The sequence below is a fragment of the Schistocerca nitens genome, chromosome 10 (assembly GCF_023898315.1).
Source record: "Schistocerca nitens isolate TAMUIC-IGC-003100 chromosome 10, iqSchNite1.1, whole genome shotgun sequence".
NCBI lineage: Eukaryota > Metazoa > Arthropoda > Insecta > Orthoptera > Acrididae > Schistocerca > Schistocerca nitens.
The window spans coordinates 98,722,071-98,739,470 of NC_064623.1; the positions used below are offsets into that span (position 1 = coordinate 98,722,071).

Sequence of the window (17,400 nt, forward strand, 5' to 3'; positions counted from 1 at the left end):
CCAAAGCAAGCAGGTGTTGACAGATGTGAAAATTACCGAACTAATAGTTTAATAAGCCACAGCTGCAAAATACTAACATGAATTCTTTACAGATGAATGGAAAAACTGGTAGAAGCCGACCTCGGGGAAGATCAGTTTGGATTCCGTAGAAATATTGGAACACATGAGACAATACTGACCCTACGACTTATCTTAGAAAATAGATTTAGGAAAGGCAAACTGATGTTTCTAGCAGTTGTAGACTTAGAGAAAGCTTTTGACAATGTTGACTGGAATACTCCCTTTCAAATTCTGAAGGTGGCAGGGGTAAAATACAGGGAGCGAAAGGCTATTTACAGTTTGTACAGAAACCAGATGGCAGTTATAAAGAGTCGAGGGGCATGAAAAGGAAGCAGTTGTTGGGAAGGGAGTGGGACAGGGTTCTTGCCTATCCCCGATGTTATTCAATCTGTATATTGAGCAAGCAGTAAAGGAAACAAAAGAAAAATTCGGAGTAGGTATTAAAATTCATGGAGAAGAAATAAAATCTTTGAGGTTCGCCGATGACATTGTAATTCTGTCACAGACAGCAAAGGACGTGGAAGAGCAGTTGAACGGGATGGACAGTGTCTTGAAAGGAGGATATAAGATGAACACCAACAAAAGCTCCAGTAATTAGATTAGGAAATGCGACGCTTAAAGTAGTAAAGGAGTTTTGCTATTTGGGGAGCAAAATAACTGATGATGGTCGAAGTAGAGAGGATATAAAATGTAGACTGGCAATGGCAAGGAAAGCGTTTCAGAAGAAGAGAAATTTGTTAACATCGAGTAGAGATTTAAGTGTCAGGAAGTCGTTTCTGAAAGTATTTTTGTGGAGTTTAGCCATGTATGGAAGTGAAACTTGGACAATAAATAGTTTAGACAAGAAGAGAATAGAAGCTTTTGAAATGTGGTGCTACAGAAGAATGCTGAAGATTAGGTGGGTGGATCACATAACTAATGAGGAGGTATTGAATAGAATTGGGGAGAAGAGAACTTTGTGGCACAACGTGACTAGAAGAAGGGATAAGTTGGTAGGGCATATTCTGAGGCATCAAGGGATCACTAATTTAGTATTGGAGGGCAGTGTGGAGGGTAAAAATCGTAGAGGGAGACCAAGAGATAAATACACTAAACAGATCCAGTAGGATGTAGGTTGCAGTAGGTACTGGGAGATGAAGAAGTTTGCACAGGATAGAGTAGCATGGAAAGCTGCATGAAACCAGTATCTGGACTGAAGATCACAACAACAACAACCATTTCAAAAGAACAACTTCAAATATTTTCCAAACATTGCAAAAAAATATAATGTAAAATAAAAACATCGGCACTGGATATTGCCGTTTTGATATTGATATATCCGGGGGGGATATTGCTGATAAAAATTGATATTTTTTATTTTATTTTATTTTTTTTGTAAAAATATTGATACATCAATATTTTATCAACAGCCCTAGTACACGGTTATCGTTTAGAGCACCCCTCCAAATGCAGACATTTGTTTTGTGGTGTTTATGGCAACCTACACATGGGACAGTAATTTCCCTGTCCAGCTGCTGCTAGTCTCCGATCAGTGATGTCGGATGACACAGAGTGCTGCAGGGAGTCCCCTACTAGTTCTTGGACAACAGGAGCAAATGTGACGGGGTTACCATGTGCTTTGAGCACAATACAGCATTCCTCCTTTGTGGTAGTCAGATGTGTTTGACAGGAACTTTGACAACAACTCTCACCGCCCTCACATTCCAGTGCAGCCTGGCATTGAGCCACTGTCATATCCGGAATGCCCACAAATCTGGATATTGCACGGACAAATGTGAGGCCCAAAATGAGGCTCCTTTTAAAACTGTCAGGTGCTGGTAGTACTGTCTCACTCAAGATCACTCAGCATCATATGCTTAGATACCTTACCAACCCTGGTAAAAACACTAAATACAAACAGCATTAATGCACTCTGATGGCTGTTCTGCCTGTCACATAGAATCATCTGCATACCCACCAATTGTGTGTGTGTGTGTGTGTGTGTGTGTGTGTGTGTGTGTGTTTGTGTGTGTGTGTACAAGTTATACTGATGTCCAGACTTCTCTTGTGGGGGCTTCATCTTTCGGCAGGCAATGTATTTAATAGTTACATTAAAATGAACATTCCAGAGTAAACATTTAGCAAACCATAAATTATATGCAAGATAATATCTTTGTCTATATTCTTAATTCATTTGTCTTCTTCCTTATGGAGAAGTAGACGACAAACACAAATTTCACTTCTTGACCACCATTAGCATTCATCAGACCAAGAACCAGATCACAGACACCATTATAATATTGAGAGAAAGATTCATTTAATTGTAAGAGGAGACACACAAAATAAATGACTTTAAGATGATCAAACAATAAAATATAACCTGATTGATGTAACGTGAAATTAGTTAATTTATATTACTAAATTTGTCCACAGATAATCTTATCAACCTCTGTCTTGGTATAGAAGTTTTAGAATTCCCAATCTCACTAAGGGTTAAAAAATATTTAAAGAAAAAAGATAAGAGCAAGTAAGAAAAAGAACCAAGGGGCATTATAATGACATTTATTGTACATGCTGTTGAAAATCATTTTTGTGTTTTTATTTTATTTTGATGGTCTTCTTTTTGTGCTTTTCAAATGGCTGTATCAGCTTTCTGTGAATTTTGTACTGACTTTTTTTTTGTTCCCTGGAGAACTGCTACTGGTGCATATGTGCTAGTGTCGAGTTTGAAAGCTTCTTGTGACTGAATCAAGTGCTCTTGTTGCTACAGAGCCGGTGACGTGTGTCAGTCAAACACGGGACGGACAGTGTGTCGTGGTGAGTGGCGCAGATTCTACGGTCAGGTTGCTGGACAGGGACACGGGGGAGCTTCTTGGAGAGTAAGTATTGCGTCACAAGTAAACCGAATTAATTACAAAATGTAAGGTTCTGTGATTGGTACTTTTTGTTTTCATGGAGAAATAGTTACTACTTGGTAAATGGTTATGATCAGTTATCTTGATGGGTGATTCATACCCATGTAACAACTTTTCAGTAACTGTTTATGGATCATGAAGGAATTTGGGAATCTTGCAAAGAGCTGAATGTTAGAAATGAGAGTATTTTTTTTGCTGTTAGAAATTTCTACATTTTGTTGACTTGTGGGATGGGATTGATGACATACTTACACTGTCTTATGACATCTGCGCAACCAGAAAGAGATAGAGGCAAATCTTATGGAAATATTGTACCAGCTTATTTGTTTCAACAGCATTTTAACATCGACAAAAAACAAGTCACAGAAGGTTTTATAACAGCCACTATAAAATCATAAATAATTCCAAACATGAATATGTCAACATTCACCAAATACTTCAAGCTTCTACCTATGACTTTCAGGTATGATAAAGAGTAAAAGAATCAACATTAACAAGTTCACAAGTTTCAGAAAAATAAGTTACAAAAGAGCTAAAAACAAATGGTGCATTGACATCAGGCTGCCAACTTGAGCTAGCTCATACATCGCTCAGTCCTTTCAAATCTAATGTACATACACAGTGTAAACATTAAAATGACATAACTGCAAATTATGCACCAGAAGATCTTACAAGGATCTTACAACTTGAAATAAACCATACAAATTTGCATACCTCAGCGTAGTAATCTTGAATTTAAAAACTTACCGTAGCAGTTTAAGTGGAACAGATAATATGAAGTAATCGCCAATTTTAAAACAAGAGCTATTACACAAAAGCACATAATGAAAGAAAGAAAAAGCTTATAGATTGATAGACATAAGACTTACACCAAATAATCAGCATTAAAATACAATTTCTGTTTGCCTTTTTGCAGTAAGCTTAAAATAGCTTGGAATTAAAGTATTAATACTTAATGCTGATCCAGCTAGAGGTCTACGACAACTGTTATTGTCACTGCCCACAGCTAAGCAACATTGTACACGAGATCCCCGACTGAATGTTGCTGAATGAACTAGAGATTTCAAGAATGCGAATGGCCCTTTAGTTCCATGTAGCAGAAGTATTAAACTTTTCTTGGTATGTCTGTGTGTGGCTGTAGGTAAATGCCAGCAGCAAAGTGAGAAATGTGCTGACTCCGAAGATGCAAACCTGTGACCAGGAAGGCAGAGGAAAACAAAAATTCTTCAACTGTCATATGCACACCATTCGCTTTATATGCCAATCCCAACTGCTTGTAAGCCCTGACACCAATGCCACAACAATAGAGGCAGCCAAAACGAGAAATGTGCTGTCTCCAAAGACGCAAGCCCGTAGCTGTCAGGGTGGAGGGAACCAATAATACTTCAAATGTCATATGCGCACTGTTTCCACAGCACCGAACAAGATGATAAATCAGTCCTCAGTCCGTGGTGAGAGACCCCAGTTAGTCTGGAAGCAGCAGACAAACATTCAGATTCTGAAGGAGCACACGCGTCAGTTAAATGAACTCTGCAAGTGACTGCTCACCCTCTCATGAAACACTGACCGACCCATCACTTGGAAACAGAAATCAATTGTAACATGCACATGGCTCAGGATGGTTGAAAGTAAGATCAGTGTGGCAGGCCAAGACACGAGAATATAAGAGATACAAGAATATAAGGCAAGTCATCAATGATGCCAGGATGCCATAGGTATGCTGGAATGGAGAGGATAGTTGGTAAAGAATGTATTGGAGAACTGCACCAAATCAATCTAAAGATGGATGGCCGTAATGTCTGGAGGCTTACTCTGATGCTGTCTTGTGTAATTTATACTTCAATCTTCGTAGTATTGATCTTAAGACCAAATGTGGAGTCCAGCTGGGGAGTGCCTTGTCTCCACAGCTGTTCATCATTGTGATGGGTGTTTTTATGAGAAAGATACAGGAGAAATAGGGACCTGAATTGAAAACAATGTACTGCGTCATCCAAACAAGACACAGCCAGTGCAAAAGCACTACAGACACAATGATGTGAGCTGGTGCCAGTGCCATAGGTATGCGCCACTTGCTTAAGTGCCACAGCCGGTGCTGAGGATGAAGATATCGACTTGCCTCGGCCAATTGCCGGCCGAGTACAATGCCCCAATGACCGGACGACAAGAGACAGAAACCTACTCGGAAGATGGAAGAGCACCTTTTGCCCACTTGGTTATAGATCATTGTCCAAGGCTGACTTAGACAGGGAACGTCATATAGTGAACTCTTAAAAGTGAACAGACAGTTTTTGTAAATTGCATTTGCTGTGAACTGTGAAGTTTATGTATGATTATTTGCATAATCACAAAGATAAGTAAAACTTTTTAACTCATTTGTGTAACTTTGTTACTAATTTGTTGGAGTGCTGTAGAACCTTCGTTCTCCTATGCTGTTACTTGACCCTGGGGCACAGCTGTATAACAGTGGCAGAGAGAAATTGTCTTAGCAGTGTACTGCACCAGAAGCCGTTTCATGAACTCACAAACTTGGCCTACTGTAACAACAGTGTCAGCTTGGCCTTCACAGCAGTAGTGACGAGGCCTTTACAAAACGGGTGATGAGGGTTTGCAAAACTGGTGATGAGATTTTACAAAAAAAATTGTGTGCGCTGATGATGATCATGAGCTTACTGCAAAAACCCATAACGCGAGGATTTGGTCATTTTTGGGTTACTTATACGGTACATTCTGTAACAGAAGACGAGCATCTTTCATCTACAGAAACCAGTTGAGTGCAATTCTCACTCTAAGAAGTTGAATAGATGTGGCAGAAATCTGTTTATTGTATAACTGAATATTCTATATAGCAAGAGTGTAAGGCAGACAAGACACTTATGTATTCCACATTTGATTTACAATCTGTCTTGCAAATACCTTCAAGTGAAATTTGTCAGATGTATAATAGCCACAAAATCTGTACATACAGTTTTACTGTCTATGAATTTTCTGAGACAAATGATGCATTCTGCTATGCCTGGACTGAGACAAACTGAAAGAAGGATAGTTCAGAAATAGGCACTTGCATCATAAAGTATATTAAATAGATTCAACCAGATGTAAAACATCTTTTATTCTTCCTGACATCTGCGGGGGTCAGAACAGGAATCAAAATATAGCTGCAGTGTTCTTGTACTTGGTTATAAAGTTACAATTATCCACTGGATTGTAAAGAAATACATACATTTGGGAAAGGACATCCTTTAAATACAACACATATTGACTTACAAGATCTCTATCCTAAGATTCCTTCAATAATTGGAAAGAAAAAGAAGTGACTGATATAGTTGTGCAAAAAGTGAGGCAATCCTGAGGAATTACATTCTTTGTATAAGTCTGTTCCTACTTCATCTGCGACCCATGAAACAATTCTGAAACTGGTATAGAAGACAGCAGCAGCAGAAATGCAGATGTATAAAGTACAGAGGAAAAAGTAGGTATTTAGTGGTCTTACAAAACGACAAGCTATAGTGATTGCAATTATATGCTTTTATAAAATATAAAACTACAAAATCAATTTTCTCAGAACTACTCCCTTTCTCAGGAAAATTCCAGGATAGGTTCTTTTATTTCTGAGTTTACAATACTAAAAATGAAATGGGATCAACAAGAGCTGTGCAGGGATAGAAAAAGTTGGATGAGGTCCATCACCAGCATCTGGGGAACTGGAGCTGTGACCTGCTTATGCATAACAGACAAAAAAATTATTCAGCGCCAAGTGACAGCATGCTAATACCGTATAACACTTCAAAGCAGGGATGCCACATCTGGCTGAAGCCATTCATTGATGATTAGATCCCACAGAGCATCAAAATTGTGCAGATGTTGATGGCTATGGTTAACCCTTTGATTGCAGTGGACCAGTGAACTTGTCGTGGTGCGTTGCTCCCCTGGTGCTGAGGACATGTTTAAACATGGCCCTTAAGCACTATTGACATGTTCAGGTGTCCCTTTTCGCCAACCTCAATACTGCAGACGAGTTACTTCCATATATTTGAGAATAAAAAAGTATAGAGTATTTATCATTCAATATATCTGCTTTGTTGTGTGCTACGATTTTCACAAATCCTTGTTTTGCCATTTATGAAATTGACAATTGTTATGACCAAATGATTCCTGATGTGCAGGGACAGAAATGAGGTGTTGAGCGTGACCACCCAGCAGATATAAAAACCAATTACTCGAGAACAAAATGAATATCATTCTGCTCTCAGTATTGCTCAATGCATGAGCTAAAATCGACCCTACACCAAGTTTACAAAATGCGTTTTTACCTCAGGAGAGTCATTAAAATTTCATGCAAAGGTTTACTTCATTTCATGCAATGAAAAGAAATTCAGTCCTTTATTGAGCGAAGATATCAGACTGTAAGATGAGCAAAAATCAAATTTTTTCATCGAATAGTTTTCGTATAATTGGATGAGAAGTATTCCATAGCAGTCAGAATGCCATTTCTCGGCAAAGTAGCAGACTTTGGTGAGCAGTACAGTGACAACAAAACAGTGCTCAGCACGGGACGCAGAGAGCAGCAAAAGAGTTAATCTGCTGTTCCCAAACCCTTTTTATAGGATTAGCAGGCTAGTGGAAGTGATAAAAACCCGAGTGCACGACAAACTGGGACCGAATGTATGCGGTCCATGAACACAGCTGTAGTCGTTTTTGGAAGGGTGGAGTGTCCACAGCATAATCACGTAGGACTACAATGGGTTACTGAAACTGTTGAAATAAACTTCCTGGTTCATGTCCATGGTAACCTGAATGAGAAGGCCAAAATCACATTATGAGAAACAACACCAAAGGATCACAGAATCATCCCCGGCCTCAGCTACCTGCTCTGCACACTGCTCACTAGAAGCGTATTGAACTGTCGAGGCACTCGACACCTTGTGCAACTCTACATGCCACCAGTTTCTGTATTATTATTATGTGCATTGAATACAGTTTTAAGTGCCACTGTGGCCAAGTGTCAATTGTGGTGAACTTGTCATCCTATACATTATGACATTTTTACAAACTAGGCATGTTAGACAGTTTGAATGGATACTTCGACAAATCAGGCAGTTTCATTTGCAGTGTGGTCATGGGCACATCCGAACACAGTAGCTCTTTGATGCCATTCCGTCGCGTCTCCACGTCAATCCCTCTTCCTGTGCCGTTTCCATACAACTGACAGGCACGTACACACCTCGTCATTGCCATGACTTATACAACTGTTGGAGGGTCACTAGACTGCCACGTACCAGTTGTACACCATCTACAGCACTTCAAAGTGACCAGAATATGTTTTTAACTACTTCACTGCTACAGACCTGCTCTCTGCATTCTGTACTTGGGGCAGATTTTATTATGGCTGCTTGCCAAATGCTGCTACCTCTGCCGAGAGATGGTGTTCCAACTGCATTGGAGTGCTTGATCATCTGATTTTAAAGAAATTATTAGGTAAAAAAATTGATTTTTGCACATCTTATAGTGTGATATCTTTGCTTCATAAAGCACCAAATTTCTTTTCATTATTTCTCATAGCTAATGTGCTGCATCAAATTAAGTAAACCACTAAATGTATTTTTTAAAAAAGTTGCAGAGGTAAAAACATATTGCATAAACGTGGCATGTGGATGATTTAAGCATTCACAATGCATTGAACAAAATGGAGATAAGATACCAAAATTTCATTTAAAGTTGAGAGCAGAATGGCATCTCATTTCATTTTCAAGTTATTAGGGTTTACATCTGACTGATGATTGCACGTGACGCACCTAGTTCTGTCCGTGCGGACTTGCTGGCTGCTATGAAATACTTATCATCCGATTTTAAGAAAACTACTAAGGGGATTGAATTTTGCACCTTTTTCAATTTGATATCTTTGCTCAATAAAGAATTGAATTTCTTTTCATTATATGCCATAGTTACTGCACTTAATCAACTCAAGTAAAATATTATGCAACATTTTTACAGAGTTTTCAGAGGTAAAAACACATTGTGTAAAGTTTGCGAATAGTTGATTTAGCTCATACATTGCAATGAATGTTTTTTTTTTTTTTTAAATTGAGAGCAGAACAATATCTCATTTTGTTGTCAGGTTATTGGGTTTTATATCCAGCCAACAGTTGCGTGTGAAACACCCATTTATGTCCTTCTGCATTGCAAATTATGTGATCATTAGGTAAAATATAGCAGGTCAGCAACTGGAAGCAGTTAATTCCATAAATTATCTGGGAGTACGCATTAGGAGTGATTTAAAATGGAATGATCATATAAACTTGATCGTCGGTAAAGCAGATGCCAGACTGAGATTCATTGGAAGAATCCTAAGGAAATGCAATCCGAAAACAAAGGAAGTAGGTTACAGTATGCTTGTTCGCCCACTGCTTGAGTACTGCTCAGCAGTCTGGGATCTGTACCAGATAGGGTTGATAGAAGAGACAGAGAAGATCCAACGGAGAGCAGCGCGCTTTGTTACAGGATCATTTAGTAATCGCGAAAGCATTACGGAGATGATAGATAAACTCCAGTGGAAGACTCTGCAGGAGAGGTGCTCAGTAGCTCGGTATGGGGTTTTGTTGAAGTTCCAAGAACATACCTTCACCGAGGAGTATATTGCTCCTTCCTACGTATATCTCACGAAGAGACCATGAGGATAAAATCGGAGAGATTAGAGCCCACACAGAGGCATACCGACAATCCTTCTTTCCATGAACAATACGAGACTGGAATAGAAGGGAGAACTGATAGAGGTACTCAAGGTACCCTCCGCCACACACCGTCAGGTGGCTTGCGGAGTATGGATGTAGATGTAGATGTAGATGATAATCGTCCCACAGCTTCTGGGGTATTCTGTACCAGGACGCATATACACGTTTACAGCAGCAAAAGGGTAAAGAGAGTGACTAATATTTTGTCTGATTATCTCGTCTTTGACTATATTTTCACATTCATGGATCATGTGACATTATTCCACAATAAAGGAAAAAAAAATAATAAAGAAAGGAAAGGCAGCCACTCACTTATAGCAGACTGATGTGTGGTACACCAGCACATGTAATGGAAAACAGTATTTGCTAACTTTTGACTTTCAACACTGCTGTGGCTGCCACATCATGTGCTCGTGACCACATTATGAATAAAGTCGCTCAATTTGTTGATGTATCAGTATGGCTGCCTCAGCTGGGGTGATATGTATTTGGGTGTGTGTGGGTGAATGTATCTACTTTCCACTAGAAAAAGAGCTAGAGCCTGAAAGCTAATGAACACAGTTTACTGTTATGTGTGTGTGTATGTGCCACACATCATACTACTATAGGTGAGTCATTGTTTTATCCTTATTTTACATATTGTCTATCCAGGAATTTCCACTATTGCTAAACAAAAAAGAAGAAAGATAAATAGAAAAGGAAAAGCCATATTTGTGAAGCTCCGTGCTGTCTGTGCAGTTGTTTACGAGACGTGTTCAGAAAGCAAATGTACTAGATTTTTATATTTTTAAAAAAATGTAAATTTGAAAAAATTACAGGGTATTGTTGATAAACTGGTTGACTATTTTTTTCCACATAATTGCCATCCCATTCAGTGCGTGCGGTGAGCTGTGGCACAGGCTATCCCACCAGCTCCATAGGAACCTCTTTATGTTTCCACTTATGTGTGCTTTCAGTATGGTGAAAAGATGAGGATCTGTGGATGCCAAGTCTGGCAAGATGTGTGTGTGTGTGTGTGTGTGGGGGGGGGGGGGGGGGTGTTCAAAACATCACAACCAAATAAATGAGCCCAAGAGCGCCTTGGTGGTTAAGGCTGTGTGAGAACAGGCGTTATCACGCAACAAGTACGCTCTTCTTGTCAACATTCCCTCATTTTGTTTTGAATGCTCCTTTTGAGAAATTTTTTTTCCCCGTGGGGAGGGCGGGGGGGGGGGGGGGGGGCGTCTCTCCTACAACATCATTGTGCGGTGTTGGTCTCCCCCTGAAACAAAAATTTGACCAAACACTGAGGCCGTAATTTTTTTATCCAAAATTGCCGTTTAGAATTTTTTAGCAGCTGGGGAATTGGTGGGATGCCATTGTGATGACTATCTTTTGATCTAAGATGTGTAATGAGCCACCCATGTATCATCTCCAGTCACAGTAGAGCTCAGAAAATCCTCACCTTCTGATTCAGGTTGTTTAGGAACTAGTGGGCCATATTGACCCGATTTTTCTTGTGTTGCTCTGTCTCTTATGGGACCCACCTACCTCACAGTATCCGGTATGCCATAGCTTCTCTGATAGTCTCATATAAGAGAGTTCTGGAGAGGTGTGGAAACACTGCAGCAGTTTTATCCATCGTCAATTGATAGTCTTTGCAAACAGTTTCCTCAAATTTTTGCACCAACTCATCAGTTAAAATGGAAGGTCTTCCACTCTTCTGTTCAGCATAAACATTTCTTCTGCCTCCACTAAATTAAACATACTCCACTTAAACATACTTATTCTGTTTATGACACCTTTGCCATACACCATTTTGATTCAAGGAAAAAGTTCAGTTGCGAGTAGGGAGTGGATCATATCACGTGGCTCACACTTGTTAGGATTTCTTACCGACATTTTTCATGCAACTGGACACATCTTGGTGAGTTTATGTACAACAATGTTTCTGCGATGCTCATCCTGGTCAGGTGTTCCCCACTACCACTCAGTGTTGCCGACTCTCGACAAACAAAAAAATCACAGCTCACGATAGTCACGGTACACTTATGTTCTGAACATGCCCAGTATACTCATTTTGTTGCAGGTACCGTGGCCACGATGTGTCTGGCTTTACGACGGAGAGCTGTGTCGATAATACGGACCGCCACGTGCTGTCCGGGTCAGCTGACGGCCACGTGTACTGCTGGGACTTAGTGCGTGAGAAGCTGACGGAGACGCTGGTGCACGGAGAGGTGAAGGGCAGTGCGAGTGTCGTGTCTTCCCTGAGCCCACACCCACTGCGGTCCGGTCTGCTGTCAGCTGCCGGAGGCACGGTCAAGCTGTGGGGGCCGGAAGAAAGCCCAGACGGTCCAGACGAGGCGTGACCCGTTGCGAGGGTTCAACACTTTTGGTTAAACTGGTTCCTGTTTTAAACTGATTCTGATTAATTACTATCTTGTACATAAGTGTTTAATATTTAACTGAGCACCTAGCATTGGGTTTCTCAGTGTCAAAATCAGTGTTGATGGCAGCACTGTACCTGTACAAAACCAAGTTCATTAATATTCAACTCTGAGATTACCAGTTAATAAAATAATTTCCACACTTTAAAATACTAATGTTGATTTGGTGGAAATGACAAGAATATCCATTTATTTATTGAAAGTGTGTCATACAGTGTGAGAACTATAATATGGCATGTGGACTGCCCAGTTCTGTTCACTAGCAGTGGGGAGACTTTGTGCTTTAGTGATCTGCAGGTGTTCATTGTCAACTGTGCAGAGTACTGTTAGCCGGTGTTGACTGCATTGTCTTCTTTTTTTTCTGAGCTGTGGTGCCACTGTCTGTGTGTTGTTATGCTATTTTTTGTGATTTTTTGGAAAATGATGATTGAGTTAGTTGGTGGCCTATTGCTGGTGTTCCTTCTACTCAAGTATGGAAAAGGAAGCCACTTATCAGGAGCAGTTCAGGAAAATGGTGTTGAAAATTGTGAAGTGATGTGATGCTGAGAAAACTGAAAAAGAACTGTTACCTCTTGCAGTTTTCCCTCAGAGCAACGACTTAGACTTGCGAGAGTCCGTGTAGTGTTGCTATAATTTGTGAGTGTGCAGGAATCACCCAGATGTATCTGCAAGAATTCCTGGCAAGAAGCAGTTAATTTCAGTTGCAGGTCAATTAAAGAGTAATTTGAAACAGCTCTGCATATGATCCTAATTACATTAAAATGTGTCCTCTTGATACTGGCACAGCACTTCGTATAGAAAGACAGATGCATACAATGACTAGTAGTACATTTTGACCCATTTTCGTAAATGTTCATTTTTGAATGCAGTTTCAGTTCCTAAAATCTCTTTTTGTTCCCTTCATCTCAGAACACATAGCAGGGAAAGTGTCACAGTTGTTGCAACAAATGTGTCATCAGGCTCACAATGGAAGAGTTCTGTAATATGCAAAAGGTAATGCCCACTGTGCATAAATTTCCTGCCAGTTCTTCAACAGAAAACGGACTGGAAATGGATTACCATCTCCCTGACCCAAATGTTGGATTGAGAAAGGTTGAAAAAAAGATAACTTTATTGAACACTGGCAACCCTAGTTGTTCGTGGAAATGAAAAATATTAGGAAGGCTGGCATAGAAATGTTTTATTTGGACGAATCCTGGATGGACAGTAACTCAGTGTGGTAAATGCTGACAAAAGAACGATGTGGTTATTACTGTGGGGAGAAGCATCTCCAAAAGACTAATAGATGAAAGTGTGGATTCTAAAACAGGATTCACTAGACAAGCACAGCTAAAGTTTTGCGCCAAATCAACCCTGGAATACTACCGGGGGCAGATGAATTCTGCTAATTTCGAAAAATAGTTGGACGAACTTGTGCCTCCAAATATTCCTCCCCTGTCCATAATAATCATGAACAAAGCTCCTTATCACAACAGGCAAGTCAACAAACCACCCATGAAATGTCATAGGAAACTACCAACAAGAGAAGAGAAAAATATAATGAGAACACGACAAGCAAGTGCCACAAAGTAATACATATGCTGCCATACAATTTTGACTTAAATGCTGTGGAGCTAGTGTGAATAAAGCACAACATTACAAGTGAAACGTTTTCTGCAAATCTTTTCAATCCTGCAGGTGGTTGCTTTCACGTTGTTACTGAGGAGGACTGGAAAGAGTGTTGCAGAAAAGCATAACAGCTCAAGATGGAGCACTGGAGGCACGGCGATGTAATGGATGTAGCTTTACTGTCAACATTGTCACTTCAGACACTAGTGACAAGTATGAGAACACACTTACAGGCAAGAATAAAACTGTTAAGTGTACCAGAGCTTCAGAGAACTAGAGTTCTTCGTTCTAGTTTTATTTCTTTGTTCATGTTTTAAGTTACTAATGTTTTGTTAAAATGTGTGCTATCCAGTGAATTTCAAAAAACAGTAAGTTGTTTTGATAGTTGTACTTCTATCTGCGTCTAACTTCACATTTATTTTGACAACTGATACCTAATTTTCTTCAATAAATGTCTTTCTTTAACATGTCAGTACAAACAATGATCTCAGTTTCGATAACATGAAGTATTTAAATGATCATTACCTCTGCTTTGTATGTTGCTGCTTTTGTGGCAGCTCAAAACACAGGTTTGTGCTGACATACTGCATGCTTACGTTACACGGAGGCAGAGCTCATTCCCGCAGCAGACCCTGTGCGCTCTCTCTTCATCCCTGCTCACTACATGCCAAGTACAGCTCACGAGCGGTACACAGATGTAAGCCTCCACACAAAACACTGTTGTAACTGCAGGAAAAAGCCAAGTCTAATTACAGTCATTCTCAGGCAGTACGACGGAAATAGTATGTAAACATTAGGTGAGTTAAAATGTAAAGCTGGGTGCCGGGTGTGGCAGAGGGGTCATAAAGAAACAAGATCCAGCTGGATAGCCGAGGCGGAACTCCTAACTGTCGGGCAGCTGCGCTTGGTAAGAAAGTAAACAGACTCCCAAGTTATAAAGAGACAAAGGAAGCTCTGTGTAGGGGACCTGTGATAAGCAGTCGATTTGGAGTATCAACAGAGAGCACTTCTGGTTAGAGAGAGAAGTCTGGAAGCAGAGAGAGAAAGAAAGAGGGCCCTTGGTGGAAATAGCACTACGTCATGAGGAGCCAATGAGGGGCTCAGGACACAGTGCGTGACCATATAGGGAGAGGCACCTCCATCCCTCCACCCAGCTTCTGAAGGAAAATAATGAAATCAATACTTAAACAATACCAAACAAGGAAAAGTGTACTCGACGCTATGTCATGCCGAGCACTGGCGGGGTTGAAGGGGGAAAGCTAACAAAACTCGGGAGCATGCCGATCCGGGGCTCTCGAGGTTAGGCTCCTGGTAACGACAGTAGTCAGTGTGGACAGCAGTGACTTGGGCTGAGGAACAGGCTGTAGGCAGGCATCTGGAGATAGTCGCCGATGAGTGTTTAGGCAGTGGCCGCAGGACTCTGGTGTAGGGTGCTAGTGTGGGCAGCAGTTTCACTGAAGAGCTACTATCAGGCAGTCGGAATGGTGGTAGTTAGTCGCCGCCCTGTGAAACACTTGGTCATTCCGTAGGTGCAATTACCAATTCTTTCTGAATAAACTAGAACTTGTGTAACATTCGGAAGAGTTTATTTCCACCCACTTCCTAGCCTTGTACCTTCACACCAGGTATTTCAACATCTTAGCCAGATCAAAAGTCTCCCTCTCACTAAGGTCAACCGGCTAAATCCCTTTCACGAGCCGTGTTGCTCAATCGCCAGCAAACCCCACACTTGGGACGCAACATAAATAAAACTTTTGGTGCCAGGTGTGGGGTACCACAAAGGCACATAGACATTTAGGAGGTACGAGACAGTAGATTTTGCTACACTGACTGTGGTAACCTGCAAGAAGTTGTGGCGGCTTGCAACTTTCAGCATTAGTAGCCCCACTACGGCAGAGGCTAGAAATGTAGTCCTCACAGGTGCAGGGCAATGCAGGACAGTGGCAACAAGACACAGAGTGACGAGGCACAGGGGTGCCATAGCAGCCAGCGGTTCGAGACCGAGGGTCCGGGCCGAGCTGCAGCAGATGCGGAAGCAGCCGTAGTGGCGGCAGCCGAGGCGATCAATGGGGTTGGCAAAGTGCAGCAGAGCAGCGGCCGATGCATCACAGCAGCGTGGTCACAAAGACAGTGCGCAGCGTGGGACAAAGCAGATCAACAGACCAGTCGACGCACCACAAGAGAAGCGGTCCTTATAAATTTTGTATTAAGAATATTGAAGAATATTGTAGCTTTAAATTTTGAATATAGTTACGTTGGTAAGATGCCCCAGACTAATGAAGTTCGGTCGTCCTCTAGTAGCAGTAAAATACGAGGGTTATTCCAAAAGTAAGGTCCGATTTGCCGTAACTATTGAAATTTGGCGCCAATGACAAAACACGCATGCGCGCCGACTCCCGGCAAGCCTTGCGCGTCAAACGCCGCCATTCGCTTTGTTACTGTTGCTGAGTGTAGTTCACAGTGTCACTTTACAATGTTTAAGACAATTGATCAGCCCGCCGATTGTGAAGTAAGGGCAGTGATACGGTTTTTGTCTGCAAGAAACAATTCAGCGGCGGAAATCCATCGGCAGATTACTGAAGTGTACGGTCCTAACATAATGAGCGACAGTAAAGTGCGCAAGTGGGTGCGAGCTTTTAATGAAGGACGGGATAATGTGCACGATGAACCACGGTGTGGCCGACCATCAGTGATTTCAGACGATTTGGTCAATGCGGTTGACAAAAAAATTCGTGAAGATCGCCGATTCACTATTACAGACGTAGAGATGCATTTTCCGAATGTGAGTAGAACAACTTTGTACAGAATTGTGTCTGAACATTTGAAGTTTCACAAATTGTGTGCCCGTTGGGTTCCCAGGCTGCTTACTGAGCCCCAACGAATGAAAAGAATGGCTTTTGCTCTTGATTTTTTGGAGCGATATCATAAGGAAGGTGACAGTCTTTTAGACAATGTTGTCACAGGGGATGAGACATGGGTTTCTCACATCACTCCAGAGTCTAAACGTCAGTCAATGCAATGGCGTCACACGTCATCGCCAGTCAAGGTCAAGGCAAAGCAGACAATCTCAACACGTAAGGTTATGGCGACTGTGTTCTGGGATAGACGTGGAGTATTGTTAGTCGACTTTATGGAGAGAGGAACAACGATTAATAAAGCCGCCTACTGCGCTACCCTGACTAAACTTCGACGTGCAATCCAGAATAAGCGACGTGGTCTTTTGTCGTCTGGAATCTTGTTGTTGCATGACAATGCCAGACCCCACACTGCAAATGAAACGCAAGCTCTGATCAAGAAATTTGGATGAGAACAGATGGACCATCCTCCTTACAGTCCGGACCTGGCGCCAAGTGATTTCCACCTGTTCCGTTACTTAAAGGAGTTTCTCGGCGGCAAGCGCTTCGACACAGATGATGAAGTGAAAGAAGCAGTTAAGGACTGGTTATCGTCACAGGCGGCCGATTTCTATAACATGGGCATTCAAAAGCTTGTAGAACGATGTGACAAATGTTTAAATACGTATGGAAGTTATGAAGAAAAATAGATAAAGATGTAAGGAATGTAAATAAAACAATTGTTTTGAAAAAACATTTTAGTTTTGATTTTTTTTTTTATAACCGGACCTTACTTTTGGAATAACCCTCATATCAGTTAAGGAAGCATTGTGTATTGTGTTGAAAGTGT

At 41.1% G+C, this 17,400-nt stretch overlaps 1 protein-coding gene across 1 annotated transcript in view; it reads left to right on the forward strand.

The window, feature by feature from the left end:
- LOC126210162 (WD repeat domain-containing protein 83) overlaps positions 1-12,241 on the forward strand; it is a 49,309-nt gene extending 37,068 nt beyond the window's left edge. Inside the window, exons 5-6 of the mRNA XM_049939314.1 lie at positions 2,810-2,918; positions 11,751-12,241. Coding sequence (XP_049795271.1) covers positions 2,810-2,918; positions 11,751-12,030 — 389 coding nt within the window. The 3' untranslated portion in view covers positions 12,031-12,241. The remainder of the gene's footprint in view (positions 1-2,809; positions 2,919-11,750) is intronic.
- Positions 12,242-17,400: the final 5,159 nt, after the last annotated feature.